Source organism: Paralichthys olivaceus, chromosome 19, assembly GCF_024713975.1.
Source record: "Paralichthys olivaceus isolate ysfri-2021 chromosome 19, ASM2471397v2, whole genome shotgun sequence".
NCBI classification, from domain to species: domain Eukaryota; kingdom Metazoa; phylum Chordata; class Actinopteri; order Pleuronectiformes; family Paralichthyidae; genus Paralichthys; species Paralichthys olivaceus.
The window spans coordinates 13,978,438-13,995,373 of record NC_091111.1 but is presented as its reverse complement, the minus strand read 5'-3'; the positions used below and the strand labels follow the sequence as shown (position 1 = coordinate 13,995,373).

General features: G+C 39.1%; 1 protein-coding gene across 1 annotated transcript in view; it reads left to right on the top strand.

The window, feature by feature from the left end:
* Positions 1-16,936, top strand: part of rngtt (RNA guanylyltransferase and 5'-phosphatase) — a 67,813-nt gene that overhangs the window by 34,804 nt on the left and 16,073 nt on the right. Inside the window, exon 12 of the mRNA XM_069515256.1 lies at positions 10,125-10,193. Within this exon, the coding sequence (XP_069371357.1) occupies positions 10,125-10,193 (69 nt within the window). The remainder of the gene's footprint in view (positions 1-10,124; positions 10,194-16,936) is intronic.

Below are 16,936 nucleotides of genomic sequence, written 5' to 3'. Positions count from 1 at the left end.
GTGATTATCAACCATTAACTGATCAGTCACAGTCAGGAAATCCCGTTGCTTCAGGTGAGTGGGCGTTAAAACATCCATAGTTTTTAGTGTCCTAGGCAAGTAGACGTCAGGGTAACTTTCCGCTTTATCTGTGCATGTTCTAGTAATGGCAAAATGTCACTCCAATGCACAAGAGAGTAAACTGCGGACACGTTTAGAGGGCAATAACAATAATAACCCTCAGTATGAGTCTAGGCCAACTCAGTCTTCAGCAGACAGCTTTTCTGCTCCTTTTAATTCAAATAGCAAAGTGTCCACATAATTGAGACCCACATCGGAGAATACCTGCTCAGCTGGTAGTGATGTCCAAGGATTTTTTTTTAAGCAGATCAACAGTATCAATAGGTCAAATTCCTTTTTGTTAGTTAATGTTAATTCCTGAGTTACTCTATGATGAATTCACTGTATCACCTCAAATACAAATTAAACTGTAGTTGGTGCTTTGAGTCTGTGTTTCAATCCCCTGTCAATGTTGTTGTAAGTCTTATGTAAGTGCTGATCCAGTGAAGCAAAATCTGCCTTACTGGCCTCTAAACCTACTGTGTTATATTTGTTTCAAAGAAAGAATGTGGGATCGTTTTGACATTGATGGTTAACATCTCAAAGCTTTAACTGCATGTGATGTTTCATTTATGAAACACACTGCGATAAAGCATTCATCGGCCTCCACCTTTGGCCTCTGTAATACTCTAATCCTCCATAGTTAAGTAAAAACAAGCTGCACTTCATCACCTGCATCGTCTCCCTCTCTCTCCGTGCTGTTGCACCCACTCACAGAGGGAAACACGTTCACGGTTGTGTAAGGGCTTGTGCTTCTTCGAAGAACACACGACATGAACTCGATGACTAATATTTGTTTACCTCAGTTGCTTTGAGATTTTTAAGTTTTCTCCAAAGCTCCAAGACATTATGTAACATCTGATGATGCACGGCACATCTTTACAGTAAAGGTCAGACTCGCTGTAGATAGAGAGATCGGCTCACTGTGAGGTAGTATTGAGTGGAACGCCTCATTTTATTTGTTCTGCCTGCCTGCCCCCCTTGTGCCTCGCAGGCTCGGAGTTGATGTACCCAAGAAAAGGAACATGCGTCCTCTGGGTCAGATTAACAGGAGTTTTTCTTTGGATGTTCTTTGGATCGCTGTGTTTATTATACATTATAAAACTTTCTCTACCTTCTGTCTGCTGTCCGCCCATCTGTGTGATCCATGGTGATGCTATAACATCCCCCCATCCCTCTAAACATTACATTTTCTGATATACCCAACACAGCTGTGGTAGAAATTTATGGATTTTTGCAAAAGTTCTTAGTTCCAGGGGATGGACTTACATACAGTTCATGTTTGGATATGTGAATTCTGATTTCAGGATATAGCAATAAAAATGTATAAAACAACCCCTTTCTTGTAAGATCAACTGGAGATATTTCAAAGCTATGATGGGTTTGCAGATGACGTTTCAATCCTGCCTTCTGCACGTTTTAACGAGGTGCCACCCTCAGTGCCACCCTCAACAGTTTCCTGTTGTGTGGCATAAGGGCAAGTCCAGACAACTTATGTGTCTGATTCTCTGGACTTCATATGAGAAAATGGCTATAGACATCATTGTTATAGCAGCATGCCTCCTGGTTGTTGCCTCTTCACACTGACTGTCTGCTGTCTGTATGAATGTGTCTGAGTGTGTGGGCTGCGACAGCCAGCAGTGCTCGGCTCTACTTTGCGTTTGTAGTTGTCGGCTTATCTCTTCTCTCCTGGAGAACGGCTGGTAATGTGTCTAACTGGCAGGGTTCTAGCCATGCACAGACGTGCATGGCCGATGTTCTATCCCTCCAAGACAAATTTAATTTTTTTATTTCTTCATTAAATTATTGTCAATTTGCTGTTCCGTTGCATCAAATCTTGCATCAACAGCTGTCCTGGTGGGGAATTAATACTTTCTTGTAGTGTAGCTTAGGTGTAGACGTGTCTGTAACAGTAAATGTCCTCTCCTTGACGTTATCCTGTCACAGCAGGTCTGTAGTAACCTGGCTGGAAAAAAAGAAACTCCTCCTTCACAGCTTGTCTCATTAGCTGAGTACTGTCAGTCTGCAGGATCCTTGTTGTGCAGTGACCTCACACCTCTGTCAGCTGTGGAGTCTCCAGAGATGGAAGAGCAGGTCTTTATTGGCTTTGTCTCTGTTATGACGTTGCTTTAACAAAGTAAAAATCTAGTTTTCATATTGGACTGAATCTGAGCTTAATATCTGAGTTGGTCTGTGATGATTCCACTTTCCACTCAAATTAAAATGGTGCTTTGATTTTAACCTTCTTATGTTTCAGTCACTTCAGCATGTTTATATAAAAACTACTTTAGTGGCCTGTAAACCTACTGTAAAACAGAACGAATGTGGGGTCTTTTGGCTTTGACAATCAATATCTCATGTCCTTGAATAAAGCATTCACGAGCTTGCACCTTTGGCCATGGTTATTGACATTCACTAGGGATCCCATGTGCTGCTTATGCTAACACAACATGCCCTGTGCAGACAGAGAGTGTGTTGTGTTGGTAATATTGATGATGCTCTAACGTAGCTTCAGTGGGTTATATATAATAATATTTTTGGTTTAGAACTTAATCAAAATGCATTAAAGATTTGACTAAGGTATTAAATTAAGAGAATGAATGAATTAACCTGAAACTGAAGTTTAAATCAATCCAATTAAAAATCCACTTGTTGCATAGAAAGGCTTCATAGCTCTTCGCTATCTACCAAAATTCAGTTTCATGCTATGCTTTATTTGTCCTCCTCCCAGCCTGTTCTACTTTATAGTTTATTGGTTTAATCTCTGACTGTTAATGTCCCTATTTATCTCTTCCATGTCATCACCAATGACTGTGTAAAATTTGATCTTGATTGCAGTTGCTGTGAAACAACAATCCATCAAAAGTTCCATCTTTTAAAGACGTGCTAGTTCTCCAGACTGTGTAAACTTGTTTGACTCTGGGCCAGCCAGTCAGTGGTTTAGCAACCCCTTCTGCACACTCTGATGTGGGCTTTCCATTTAATGGGCAATTGCAAACTTGCTTCAGAGGGGCTGTTCACATTAGGGTTTAAAAAAAGGAGAGGAAAAGGAAAATTGGAATATCAATCCACCCTCTCAAGCTTTGATTCAGCCCTCACACCTAAACCTCCTCAGTGCAAAGAGCAGGAGCAGACAGCAGGCAAACGTGATAGCTGCAGAAAGGGAGGGTCCATTGTATCAGATCAGGTGCTTTAAGGTAAAACTTGGGATCGTGAGGTTGCTTTGTCACCAATTAACTTTGAACTTATGGCCAATGTCCGGTCCCTTATTGTAAAGGAGCATTATAACCCCAAATTTAATGTCAAGATGGAGGTAATTTCATATCTAGCTGATGATATTGTGACTCATACTTATACCTTTTCTCTCCCTGTAAATTGGGGTTTTGCCGCAGCAGCTGGAAGTTGCAACGACAGTCGTTATCTCCTTCCATCTTGGTGATTATTTGCCATATGGTGTGCTGTGGGCAAAAGCTTTTTGCAATGTCTGAGTTTGGGATATGTTTTGAGAAAGTTTGTTGCTGTACCCTCCCGTATGCGCCTCTCCGTACTGTTTGACATGAGAAGAATGAGAATTACCCACCTCCTCCATGTGTGTTGGTGTTGCCTTCTCCGGTCTACATGAGGAGGAATCATAGACTGTATATAAAGAAGGGAGGAATGCTAAGCTGCCCTCCGAATGACAAAATGACATGTGAGTGTGAGGTGCGGCACAGCGAAATAAGCATTAGAGCACAATATCACACAGTCACACAATACAAGATATATAACACTATATATGTAAAAACACAGATTCAAATTTAGTTCTGTTAATATCGGTGTTGATTTTTTTATTTTCATTTAATTTTTCACTCGTGGTACATCGATTTTTTTACACATGTTGTTATGGTTCATCCACATGGTATTTAAAGCTCTAGCTTTCTTGTGGTTTGTTATCACTGTGGTCTTCACCTGATCCCTGTGGATTTCACCAAAACATATTCTACATTACACTGATTCCTGCTTACTTTTTATTCCAGTCGAGTTGTTGTTATGCAGCACATATGATCCATTATTCTAAACCACACCAGGGAATAGTCATTCAGAGTAAAGGTCAAGTTCAAAACTATTATTTCTACACTGGGGATTATTGTGCATTGGCAACACATAATATTGTAAGTCTGATATTTGCAGATAAGATAACCCGTCTTTAAAACAACTCCATTACTCTAATAACATAATATTATTAACACATATCTATACCCTTGGCAATGCTTTACTCTTAATTAGTATTTGCATTTGTGTTTTTCTTGAGGGGTTAAATGGACAGCTTCTTAAAATGATCAATACCTTAATTCAATAATATCCCCTTAAACCAATTGGAAAAGACCAGTAACACCAGAGATTTAAATCTACTGGATTGAGATGCTTCTTTGTCTCAGCTGACAAATATGATTTTTTTCCTAGTCATTCTTCAAGTCCTCAAATTTGCATGTTCAGTGTGACAATGATCCAAACAGAGATCAGAGAATAGTCATTTTTCAAACAAACATGACAAATATCCTCTGTGTCCAGCTCCTCTGATGTAAAAATACCAGATTTTTAATATGACTATAAACTGGAAGTGTTGCTCAGACATAATAGACATTTGAAGATCTGGGAAAACAATGGTTCATGCTCCACTGTTTTTTCAAACATATCTTACAGTCCAAATGGATAATAATTGAATCAAGAAAATTATACTAAAATGACCTGATGCAGCTTAACAGCTAAAGTTTATTTATAATAAACTGTGCAGGTGACCTTTATCATGGCACTGCAAAACTGCGATTGTTGTTTGGCTCCATGGGCAATGTTTGTGTATGTTTCTTTTAATTTCACATCTTTAATTTACTCTTTCTAATCTGATTTCATCAATGTAAGATTAAGAGACAACCAGAATTTATGGAAAGTGTTCTTTCTATCTGATTGTCAAATGAAAATCAGTCCTTGTTCTGCAGAAGACAGACGCCAACATGTGCGAGTGAAGGTGAACGGCATACCTCATGTCATTTCAGTGCTATCATCATACATTTCAGTCATCTTTGTGCCCTTCTGTGAAATGAGCCCAAACATGAATCACTGGAAGGGAAAATGGTCCGACTTCCATCACCCCGACATTTAGTCCCTCAAGGGAAGAGAACATGTTGGTGGTTGATTTGTCTCCCCAAGCACTTCCGTTGTCCCGTCTCTGCCCTGGAGTCTCCAATGAAAGCTTGATCTCTTAATGGGGCTTTGCTGTTTGCCTCCGCCCACACAGCAACACTGTACCAGGCACCGCTTTGTATTTTCTTCCTAAAGAGGGTTTACCATGAAAGCAGGGTCGCTGCCCCCTCTCCACATTATCGCTCCGAGGAACTTCCTTACTGTAGGAGGATGTGTGAGTGGAAGTCTTTTCTTCTCATCTTTCCCTCCAAGGTTCACTGTGCTCGATGAAGGTGGTGGGTGGGTGTGCTAAAATGGCAGGAGAACTGAAATGGAACTCCCAGATCTTAACGCCCACGCGCCATTCCCTCATAAAGGCATCAGTTCTCTCTCTAGTCTGGCTATCTGCCTTCTCCATGTCAGCATGGTTGTCGAGCTTTGTGTGATCTGCCGTGACTCATTCATCATTGTGGAAAGCAGTGATGTTGCTCTGCTTTATTTGCAGATAGAGTGGAGAGTGAACACTTAAGTTGCTTTTGATAAATGTATGCAGTGTCGAGGGGTTGTGGCCAGTTCAGACATGTCAGCAGGACAGAGAGGGTTTTACACAGCAGAACGATTGCTGGAGGACATTATAGACATGCGGACAAAACCTAGTTACAGTAATTTTATTTGTGTGCTGCTGTGTTGGTAGATTTATTTTGTCAAACTGTCCATTTAGTTCCTCTCTCTTAAAGCCCCCTCTCTATGAAGTCCAGTCGGCTCTGATTGGCCACTTGACCCACCCTGTTGTGATTGATCAACCACTTCTGTCGTGTGTAGGAAACATCGACCTCTGCTCTCGCTTTACCTGGATTTGTTTCCATTCCAGACTAACCACTAGTGGTGCATCATGCAAATCATGTGACATCACAATGCCCCCGGAAGTATCAGCTGATCTGACAAGGTGTTTCAGGAGCAGTGTTTTATGAAGGAGAGGAGTTTGAGCTTTAAAAACATATATATATATATATATATAAGGCAATAGAGGGAAGAAAACTGGACAAAGGATCAAATTACTCCTTTAAGACGTCTTTCCTTGTGTCCTGATTTATTTTATTACTTTGATTTCAAAGATCATTTTTGCAGAAGACTGAATGTGTCCTCATAGATGTTAAACGATAAGTCTGGATAAAATACATACTTTAGGTCAGAGGCATCTTTCACAAGAGACACTCAATATCTTTTAGATTGTAGCGCTGCTGTCTCTGACATGGTTTGCCAGCCTTGCATTAAGCACAAATATATTTAAGTTATATTACATTCTTTCTTGTTTTTATAATTGAGATTGTAATTTGATTTATCTCCGAGCAGCACCGGGACAGATAATGACAGTCTCATCTCCTGCATACTGAGTTGTTCCTGACTCTGATGATTGCTGAACAATTTTCTCTCAGCTCGTCAACAGGCACTTATGATGCCCTTGCTCACTGATTAACAGTGAGTGCAGAGATGCAGGCATTGTTTAGTAACATTTATTCATTTCATTTTATTTTCTGTTATTCAAACATAAAGTACAATATGTTCTATAAGGTCTCTTATGTACAATGTTGTTGTTCCACTTTCAGCAGTTCAGTAGCATGACTAAAATGTATTGCTTTTTGCTTAAGTTCATCTTGATGGGTTCTATATGACACCTGATATCTACTGTGGTGCACTAATGCATTTGCTCTCTATTTTATTGATCCATTTCCTGCTTGCCTAAATATGTTTACCACCCCGCATGAACATACAGAATAGCAAAGATGGGTTGTCGAGTTTTTGCATGAGGGGGTTTCAAAAACTACTTTTTCTGATTAAACCTCACAAAATAATGATGAAACTCCTTTGACTGCCAGTGACTCATCCAAATGTTCTACTCATCACTCCAGAGTATGAAAATATGCCCTTCTTTTGTTTTTTTCATTACAGTTTTGACCTATTTCTATTTAAGATATTTTAAAGGAAAAAAAAATCCATCAACCTTCATCTCTTGTTTTCTACAAGCCATTTAGGGGAAGCACAACAAGCTGTAAAAAACACATTGAAAGAAATGTGTGGGCCACTTAACCAAAAGCAAGCTGAGAGATTATTTGCAGAGCTGTGTAATTATTCCTCTTTTTTCTTTTACACGTTGTCAAATATAGGTAATCGCAGTTAAAGATGGCTAAAACTGTTGTTCTGATACTAATAGCAGCATCTGAAAGGCCACCGATATTGTCCAATTCGTATCAGATACAATCTTTCACGCATATTAGTTTTACACAGCTAAAAAATATAGTTCTCCTTTCCCAGAAATCACGTATTCTTCGCTTCTCCAAAGGCTTGTAATGTTTTTATAGCAGAGGTGATTTCTTCCAGTTTAATGTTTTTATATATTAAAATCAAAATTTTAATAAAATAAGCAATTTGCAATAGCAATTTGGCAATATTTCACAGTAGAAAGTCCCTGGGAAGGTAATTGTCATGTATTCCTAGATTTATTCATTTGTTCACTTTGCCAAACCAGATAGCAAAAAGCAATAGCATTTATTAATTAATTCTTTGTATGTATTTGTGTTTGACGGGTTGACCTGTACCAGGCCGAATAACAATGATAGTAATCAGCAGCATACAGCTCTTAAAATCTCTGTATACCATAATATACTATTGTGTATGACAATACCCCGAGTTCAGGGATCAAATTCGTTTTGGAAAAGGAAATAAATATCATAACTCTCTAGCTAAAATCCATATTTGTGACCATTCTTTGCTCTTCAGCCCTATAGCCCTTATCTTTGAAATTGATGATCGATAGTGCTTCTGCAATCTCAGATTCTGCTCTGTGTAGTTGTGTGCAGTCATATATTAGATTTGATATTTGGTATTACATTACACCATTTCTTCAGGTATATTATACGTTTTTAGATTTCTTTTTCATGCCAGTGCAGTATGCAAATACATTTGCTTCAGTTTGGTAATCCATCGTAACATCATCATACACAACATCACATTAAAGTCCATGCCCAGTCTTATTTTGGTGGAAGTTACATGGTTGAATTGCCCATGCTGTTGCTGTTTCATCTTAAATCACATGTTCACTTTTAAAACATTGATTTAAAGGTCTTGCAGTTCAGCTCTTTTTCAAATTTCAGTGAAGATGGAGCTCAGCTGACCTTGCTCAGGATCTTCTCTGTCTAAACACAAAAGACTTCACATTCATACTTGACTGCACAGAATTCTTGACTTACAATTCAGCTCCTCTGCTTTCACACTGTTTGGACTTGTTTCTAATCATCAGCCTTATTTCTCTATCTCATATTTTATTGAGGCTTCTGCTAGTGTTCACACAGTCGGTGGAAACATTTGCCTCAATTTATTCATTACAAACAATGTCTGTACATAACAGAATGTAATGAACCCTCAAGAACACAGTGACACAGAGAAGAACATGCAACGTGACAAATAAAGAAAACAGAAAATAACAATAAACGAAACACAGATATTTTGTAATTATGCGGCACAAGACGGTGAAGAGCGAGCTGTTTCAAATGTTTCACAGTAGTGCTGTTGTCTCAGTTTTGTCTGAAGATTGAAATTCCTCCAGAAAAGAGGGAGCCTAATTCAATACAATTTTTGTCCTTCAGAGAAAACCTGATTTCTTTCAGCTAACCTGATGATTTTAGTTTGGTTAGTTTTTTGCTGCATGTGTTTCTGGGATTCTCGAGTGTTAAAAAAGATCTGTTTTTGCTGTCGTAAGTTCGTAAGCCACAAACAGTATTTGCGGCACTCACTTTCATGTTCATCTCTTTTCTCCTCTTTTTCAGTTAAAATGGAAATCTTATTAAAATATTCTTGCTTTACAAAATTGGTTCATTTGCATTTATGTCTGAAGATATTCTTAATTATGTATTTGAAATTCAGTAGTGCCAATAATTTGGAGACTGTTTGAGGACTGTATTTAATAAGACTCGTGCACGGCAGAAATTTTGACCTGTCGCAGTAGGAAAGGTAGCACAGGTGTAATATAAAGGAGTCGTATTATGCACTTTCAGTTTTTCTTTCCTCTCGTGTGATGTGGAGGGTTTTTTATGGATGTTAAAAAGCTAAAAATGAAGAATGAAAAACAATTGGTTTTAGATTAGATGTATTTGTCCTGTGGATACTGGAAAAGCAGGAAAAATTCTAATCATTCACAAGTGTCCATTGCAATGAAAACCCTTCAGTTTCTGTAATGAGAAGGCGGAAACCATCCGGGCAGAGCATCTTAAGGCATCTCCTCTTCTGTCTCCACTCGCAGTTCTAATATTCGGTATTAATTTAGTGCCTCTTATATCATTGCTCCGGTTGCTGTGGCTGTTGATGTGCTTCGTGATGTTGAAAATATGCTTTAATTGTATGGTAGCTCTGCCATGTCTCCTGGGAGTCCCCCCCCCCCTGTAAGTTCCTTTTCCCTGCAACAGCTGCATCGTTTTATGCTCGATGCTCATGGTGGAGATGAAATTCACTCTTTCCAGTTATCAGGAACTTAGTGATTTGTTGCTATTCTTGTCCTCAAACTGTTCTGTCAAGGTACAGATATTGATTTCAATCAGAGATGACAGCGTAGTTTCAAAGCTAGATGGATAAAAACAAGGCATCAGACTCTGCAGGATTTGTCCGATGTAAGCCTTGAGGTTATGTTAAACTCAATACTTGCCTTTCTTTTTGAGGGTTTGATATTGTTTGACTCCTGAGCTATAACTGTAACTCACTTTATAAATCAATGTCATTTCCTGTGTTTCCAGGTAGAGCTTTCAGCTGCCCATCTTGTCATTTTTCATCTTTTCCTTGGCTAAAACTTTATCCTCCTTTTCTTTGTATTTCAGCTACTGGAAGGCAGCTTCACATCCCAGGTCAGCCACGAAGTTGACGGGCTTATCTTCCAGCCATGCGGGGTAAGCCTCCATCTCTGTATGTACGGCAGTCTGTCATTTTTCAAAGCTGCAGCATCATTGCTGCAGGTTGATTTGTCAGGCGCGGTCCTTTCTTCCACCGAGCGCCTGCATGAGACAGTTTGTCAGTACCACCCGCCATTTGTCACACTCCATATCAGTCTTGCTTGCAATTGTAAAGGAAACCACCCTCCTACATGGATTCACATAAACACAGACCTCACTGTGGTGTGTGTGTGTGTGTGTGTGTGTGTGTGTGTGTGTGTGTGTGTGTGTGTGTGTGTGTGTGTAAAATCATTTTAATCTGTCAGAGTAGTGTGATTTCTTTTGTCTTTATTTCACTGTGTGATACACTGACCAGCAACACCATTTAAACCAGTTACCAGTTTTGATCTTGTGGCCCTCAGGTGCTTCAGCTTCGTTTGATGTCACAAATGACAACGAATATCAAGAGAAATAATGAAGCCCTGAGGTCAAATGTAGCGCAGACAGGATTGTGTTGACACAGGCTACGAAAAACCTTCTGCTATATTGAAGTGGCATTAATTGCAAATACATTAAAGTAATATTTAAAAGAAAGAAGTTTGGACTCTTCCTGTAGCTGGCCACCCTGTCAAGCTGAGCATTTGGATAAGAAGGGCCTGGAAGTAGAAATTACCAAGAACTTGAGAGCTATTGTGGCTCAGCCGGGAAAACTTCCAAATTTAGTGTAGAGGTTCATTCAGAGCCGCTGGGGGATAAACCAAAAGTCTATGTTTTGGATCCAAAACCTTTAGGTGACTTTACGTTAAGTGAAATGCAGGAGCATGGTTATGTTACTAGAATACCAGCATAACATATCTTGGTGAAAGAAAAAAAATGCCCAACGCACAACATCACTGGCTTGGAGGAAGTTAAGCATTAAAATACAGATTTTACATGAATATGAAATGAAACGTTACAACGCAGCTTTGATGAGAGTGTTTTTCTGAGGGGGGTTTTTTGTTAACTACATTTAATGAATTGGATAGAAAGATACCAGATGTCTCATTAGCATGAGACAGTTTCTGTTGTTTTAAAGCAGAATATAACTGATTTCAAAAATTGGCCCCCGATTCGACCAGTTGTTCGTTTCTCCCTCTTGTTGAGCATTTTGAGCTCCTCTCTGTGATTTGTGACGTAATTATCATCCAGCCATCAGATAGAGACAGTCCTCTGGAGAGCCGGCGATTAAATTTGGCGGCGGTATGTTTCAACAGCTGTGAGACGATGTGCATCTCTCAGCAAACCTAGCTCCGAGGCTGGCAGATTGACGCATCAATGTCTTGATCAATACATGCATACATATGTGCAATGTACAATATAATCTTTCCCTGTATACTTGTCATGTATCTGGATGTCAATTGGATTTTAATAAGGACTTGGTTTACGACTTCCATTTCCATCATATAAAAACCGTGCTGCTAATCAGATCAGTTTCTAATTTACTACACTGTAGAAAAATGATCCTTTACTGCATGTTTGGGTGAAAATAAATTATTTACCTAAAAATAGGATGTGATAATTGGTTTCTTTTTAAGCTGCCCATAATGCAAGAGAAGCTTTTGAGAATATTTTTGGACACCTTATTTATTTTCCAAATTACATGCAATCGACACCAGGAAGTGTTTTGGGATTTAGAGCACCGGTGTTGGTGCGTTTGTTGCAGCCCTCAATTTATTCGAGGTGATGTTGTCCTCTTTAACATCAGTGAAAAAGATGGATCATAAATAATCTAGGCAGGAGGAAGGTGTTGAAAGCATCGAGCCCCCCCCCCCCCCCCACGGATGTTAATCAACCAGGGATTGATTTGTTTTGGCAGAGCTGCTTTTTCCAGTTTTTTGAAATGGTTGCTGTTCATCAAGCAGCAACAGAATCAGCTGGGCCAAATTACTGTGTAGACCTAGAACACCTTCAAAAGGTATTGCTCTTTTGTGTAGTGGAACGTTGAACAGTGTGCAGCGAACATGGAGTCGACACGAGGCTTATTCATCATCAGAAGACAGCCGATGAGCTCAGTGAAGCCAAGCTGAATGTGAACGGAGATGGTGTTGTGTGATGGCCTTCACCAATAATATTTGTAGAAGACAATTGTAAACAGCCATTTCCAAGAGGTTATTAAATATTTACAAGGAAGAATAAAGATTGAGATGGATAAGGGGATGGAGCATGGCTGCTGCTACTGACTTCTTTTTATCAAGAAAATCTTAAATTGAATTAAATATTTAAATGTTTGGAAAGGATTAAGATGTGCTATTTTTCATTACATTTGTAGCCCCACTTTACCTGTTCTGTCGGCAGCACACGCCCAAATCCAATCACCGATAATGGGCCGTGCACAGACAGTGTGTCCACAAACCATTCACATTTTCATGGTCACCTTGAATATAAAAGAATACGTTTGTCACTCTGTGTGTTTTTCTGAATTAATTCACTTTTTAAAAGGCATTTACTCTTTCGACCTTTAGCCTGTTGGTTCATTATTGATTGACACTGTTTGACGTCCCCTTTATATGCCAACCTATGTAAATAAGCCATTATTTGTGACAGATGCAGAGCAGTGGGAGCTTACATGTTGGGGGGGGTGTCTTTAATGGCAGCTCATAGAGTTAAGACTTTATATTCTGTATCTGGAAGCATTATCTCTCATCTTCTCTCTCATTGTAGAGATTCAAATTTTTTGTAAAAACTAATTTTTATATGTTTATTTGCTCTGATTTATTATTTCATGAGTATATCCATATCAGTATATGATCCTGTTATGCCCAATATGACATGTTGACTTACTCCTTTTCCAGCATGTAAGTCACAACGTATGCATTTTAAAGTGATGCTGTTAACCATTATATATACCTCATAAAATGGACGTCAACTCAGAAGTGAAGCTGCCGCGAGAGTGCCGGAAACCTACAAACCCCTCTAGTGTCCTCGCTTTCACTTGATTTACCTCAGGAGCCATTTTCATATGAGGTTCATGCTGCTAGAATAGGTGTAGACTTTTGGTTTTGTTGTCAGTTTTACTTTGTCAATTGAATTCTCTGAGAACAGAAAGCATTTGAAGTAGATGTGTGACGTTGCATTTAAATGGTTTTATTTTGAGAGCAAAAAAGAACAAGTGACACATCCTGTGACAAAAAGCGACACTCTTATCTGATCTATAATCCGTTCCCCAGGTTGAATCAATACCAGGAGATAGAAAAAGACATCATTGCAGTGAAATCCCATCTAATCAATAACAGAGAGCAAAGGGTTTCACTTCATGAGACTTCTGATCTCAGACTAAATATTTAAAAAGATTTCATTTTACAAACTCATTACTCATACATTAAAGGTCTATCCACAGCAGTTTACAGCACACAGCAGTAGGATGAATCTAAATTGTTTTTTTCACCAACACTGCAGGTGTATATTAATGTGTGTCTGCCTCACATACAGATTATTCTCCAAAGTCAACCACTACATCAACTAGTGTGATGTTAATCTCTTTTTATGTGGATGGGATTAGGGTGGTCTCGAGGTTAATCTCAGCAGGCTCTTGAAGTCAGTTGATGTTAGCACAAAGGTTTGCCTCTGCAGCCGAGTTGCTGGGCGTGTTATCTCAACCAACACACGGTGTCCTTGGAATATGTTTTCTTTGTTAAGGGAGCATTGGAAACACTGAATTTATAACTGAGCCATTGTCACAGATGGCAGGATTGCTTATGGGAGAGCGCTCCAGGTGGTGATCTCTGCACAAAGAGTATCGAGAAGCATTTCTCTTCTCACTGTTGTTTTATGGCAAATCATTTTAACTCCACTCAAAAAGCTAAGTCAATGCAGAAGATGAGATTTGTATCAATTCTGAGCCCAGAGAAGTTCATTTATATTGTGAAGCAGACTTGAGTTTAGGTCACAACATTGATCAATGTGTGTTCTGTAGTTTCTTGAATCCATTTAATCATTTTATGTGGGACTTGCTATTCTTCAGAGTATCTGTATGTCACATCTCTGTACCATCTACCTCAATATCTAAACTTTACCCTGTCCCTGTATTCCTCAACCACAATTTATTCTGAGACAGATTGTTAATATTGCTGCACCATTTTGTACATTTACACCAAAAGAACGAACACACACACACACACACACACACACACACACACACACACAATGTGACTCTCAAACAAATGGGCCAGTGTGTCTGAGCTGTAACAGAGGGAGCTTTTTCTCCGGGGAACAGATTTATTGGACTTTTCCAGCCTTTTGTCTGTAATCCGCTGCACACTTAAACAATAAGTCTGCCTGGAAGCAAAAAGCTGTTATTGAAATGAGGCTTTGAAAAAAACTGTAATCAAAGGATTCATCTTGAAGCACATCCCCAAGCAAGATTCTTTTTCCTCAGTAGAATAACACTTTCTACATTTATTTAGCGTGTATTTACCATGCATGGATCTGGCATAATTTGTCATGTTCTCCACTTCTATAGTTAGAATATGTGCAGAATTATAGATGATCATCCCTTTTCTCCTGATAGCAATAATAAGAGCAAAACAAACGCTCGAAAAATAACAGCAGAGACAAGTACAAGACAACAAGACAGTTGTTCTGAATATTGTCTCTGAATAGTTCAGTGGCAAGATGAGCCTGTCGCAGTGTATAGTCAGATGCTAATGGAGTGTTTCTGTCACAGATCTGTAGGCGCAGAGATATATTTCCACAAAGAAGGAGGGAAGGGAAAAATGGGGAGAAACAACAACAGCAACTGAACAGTACAGGGAGGGTGTGCAAGTTGTGTACACAATTGGATATTGACAAGCTGCAGTCAGGGATATAGATTACCCATTATATTTAATAAAAGCAATCCAGGTTCTTCTATCATTTTTAGGTAATTTAGAAGATTGGATCTGATTTCCGCCATTTAAAGACATATCATGTCTGTGCTCTATTGTGTGAAAGAGGGGCCTGACTGCCTTCTATCTGTCTTTTTTTTTTATCTACTTCAAATATGAACAGAACATAGAATTCATGTCAGCGGTGATTGGTTACTTCCTAGACATGTTTCCAGAAAATTCACAGTGAGTGAGTGGGTGTTTCAATAACGTTTCTAAAACATGTCAGATGCAAAGTGGGGGAAAAAGAACAAATACAATACAGAAATCTCAGGATGAAAAAGAGGTTTCATACACAAAAAAGACACGAACCAAGATGTCAGCTTAGAGAGCTTGTGATGATAAGGGCAGACACCGGTGTCAATGTGCTGTAAATGAAAAGAGACTCTTTCTCTAGTTCATAAATGTTATTTTAAGCACAAAAAATGGTTATGAGCTTTTTGAATCTGCAATTTCCAGAAAGACGTTACTAAAGACTTAATGTAAATGATAGTTATGTGATATTTACAATTACTCTTTGTTATATTTTCTCCTTTGTATTCAGGAAGCCATGACGCAACACCATGTGCTTTCACAGTGTGTATTCCTCTCAGTTCTTCTTCCCCTCAATCACAGCCTCTGAATTCACATCCCAAAACCGCAGCAAGAGCAATTTATATGCAATAGAACATCATTACATGAAAATGAGTTTGGATGGATTAGAGATGTGTTCCTGAACTCAAGGTCAGGTTTTGAAGGTCTGCTCGACACTTCAATAAAAAGCTCTTGTTTATATGTGCAGTCACTTATTGACAAGTCTATCAACAGTAATGAAAGCGCGAATACGACTGGCAGCACTCTTTCCACATTAATATGAAGGTTGCCTATTTATTTAATCTGCAGTCCGATTGGGTTTTCGCAAGGTTGTTGCTATGGCTCTACTGGCTTTGATTCATTTAAAGTGAAATTAACTTTGGTTGAAAATGTAGCACACAAATTTAAGCATTCAGAGTTTTGTACAGAGCCTCGTGGATTCTCCAGGGATGATTCTTTATTCACAGGTCATATGCTGTTGTTTTCCATGCAGACCTTCGTCATTTTGCATCTTAGCTCTTCAGAAGTTGGTATTTCTCTCTTTAGTTCAAAGCCTTCATCAAGTAGTCAATCAACGGTGGGAAGAGGAATATTTCATCACCTAATGCATTTGTAGATTTCCTTTGTTTCATTTCACATTATAGCTATATAAGTGGGCAAGTTATTTCCCAAATGTTTATTTTAATGCCTGTGCAGTATAGCATAACTAACTGCACTGAAGAATGTTTCCTTCCACACCCACGTTTTCAGATGAAGAAAAAAATCATCTGAGTCAATGTTCTTCAAAAGAGACGTGCCCTCTTTCGCGGCTCTCTAGTTAACTGTGGTGAATAGCCTTTAAAAGAGAAATGAAGGGCGCCTCCCACGCTGAAATCGGCACAATAGACAATGCAGAAGGACACTCCACACTCATGTTCCCTTCTCTTTAAACCTAAAACAAGTCAAACTACCTATAACTCAACCAGCTTGCTAAGTTAGAAATTGTCAACTTTACCATCAGGACAGGAATTCCATGATGTAACGTCGAGGGCATCATTAAGTCATAGAAACAGTGGCAGAGCATATGAACTGTAAAAAAGAAAAAGCTTAGAAAACAAACTTGAGCAACATTTTTGAGTTAGCAGCCCTAAAGCGAGACTTATTTAAGCCAATCACTGCCGGTTAAATGTCGTTTTAGTTTCACTGACGACAATTCTGCACTGGCCCATCAGTAGAGATGCATCCACCAATGACTGGTCTGCCGGAGCTGAAAACTGGACCGACCGACGAGTATTCTTCGGCAATGTG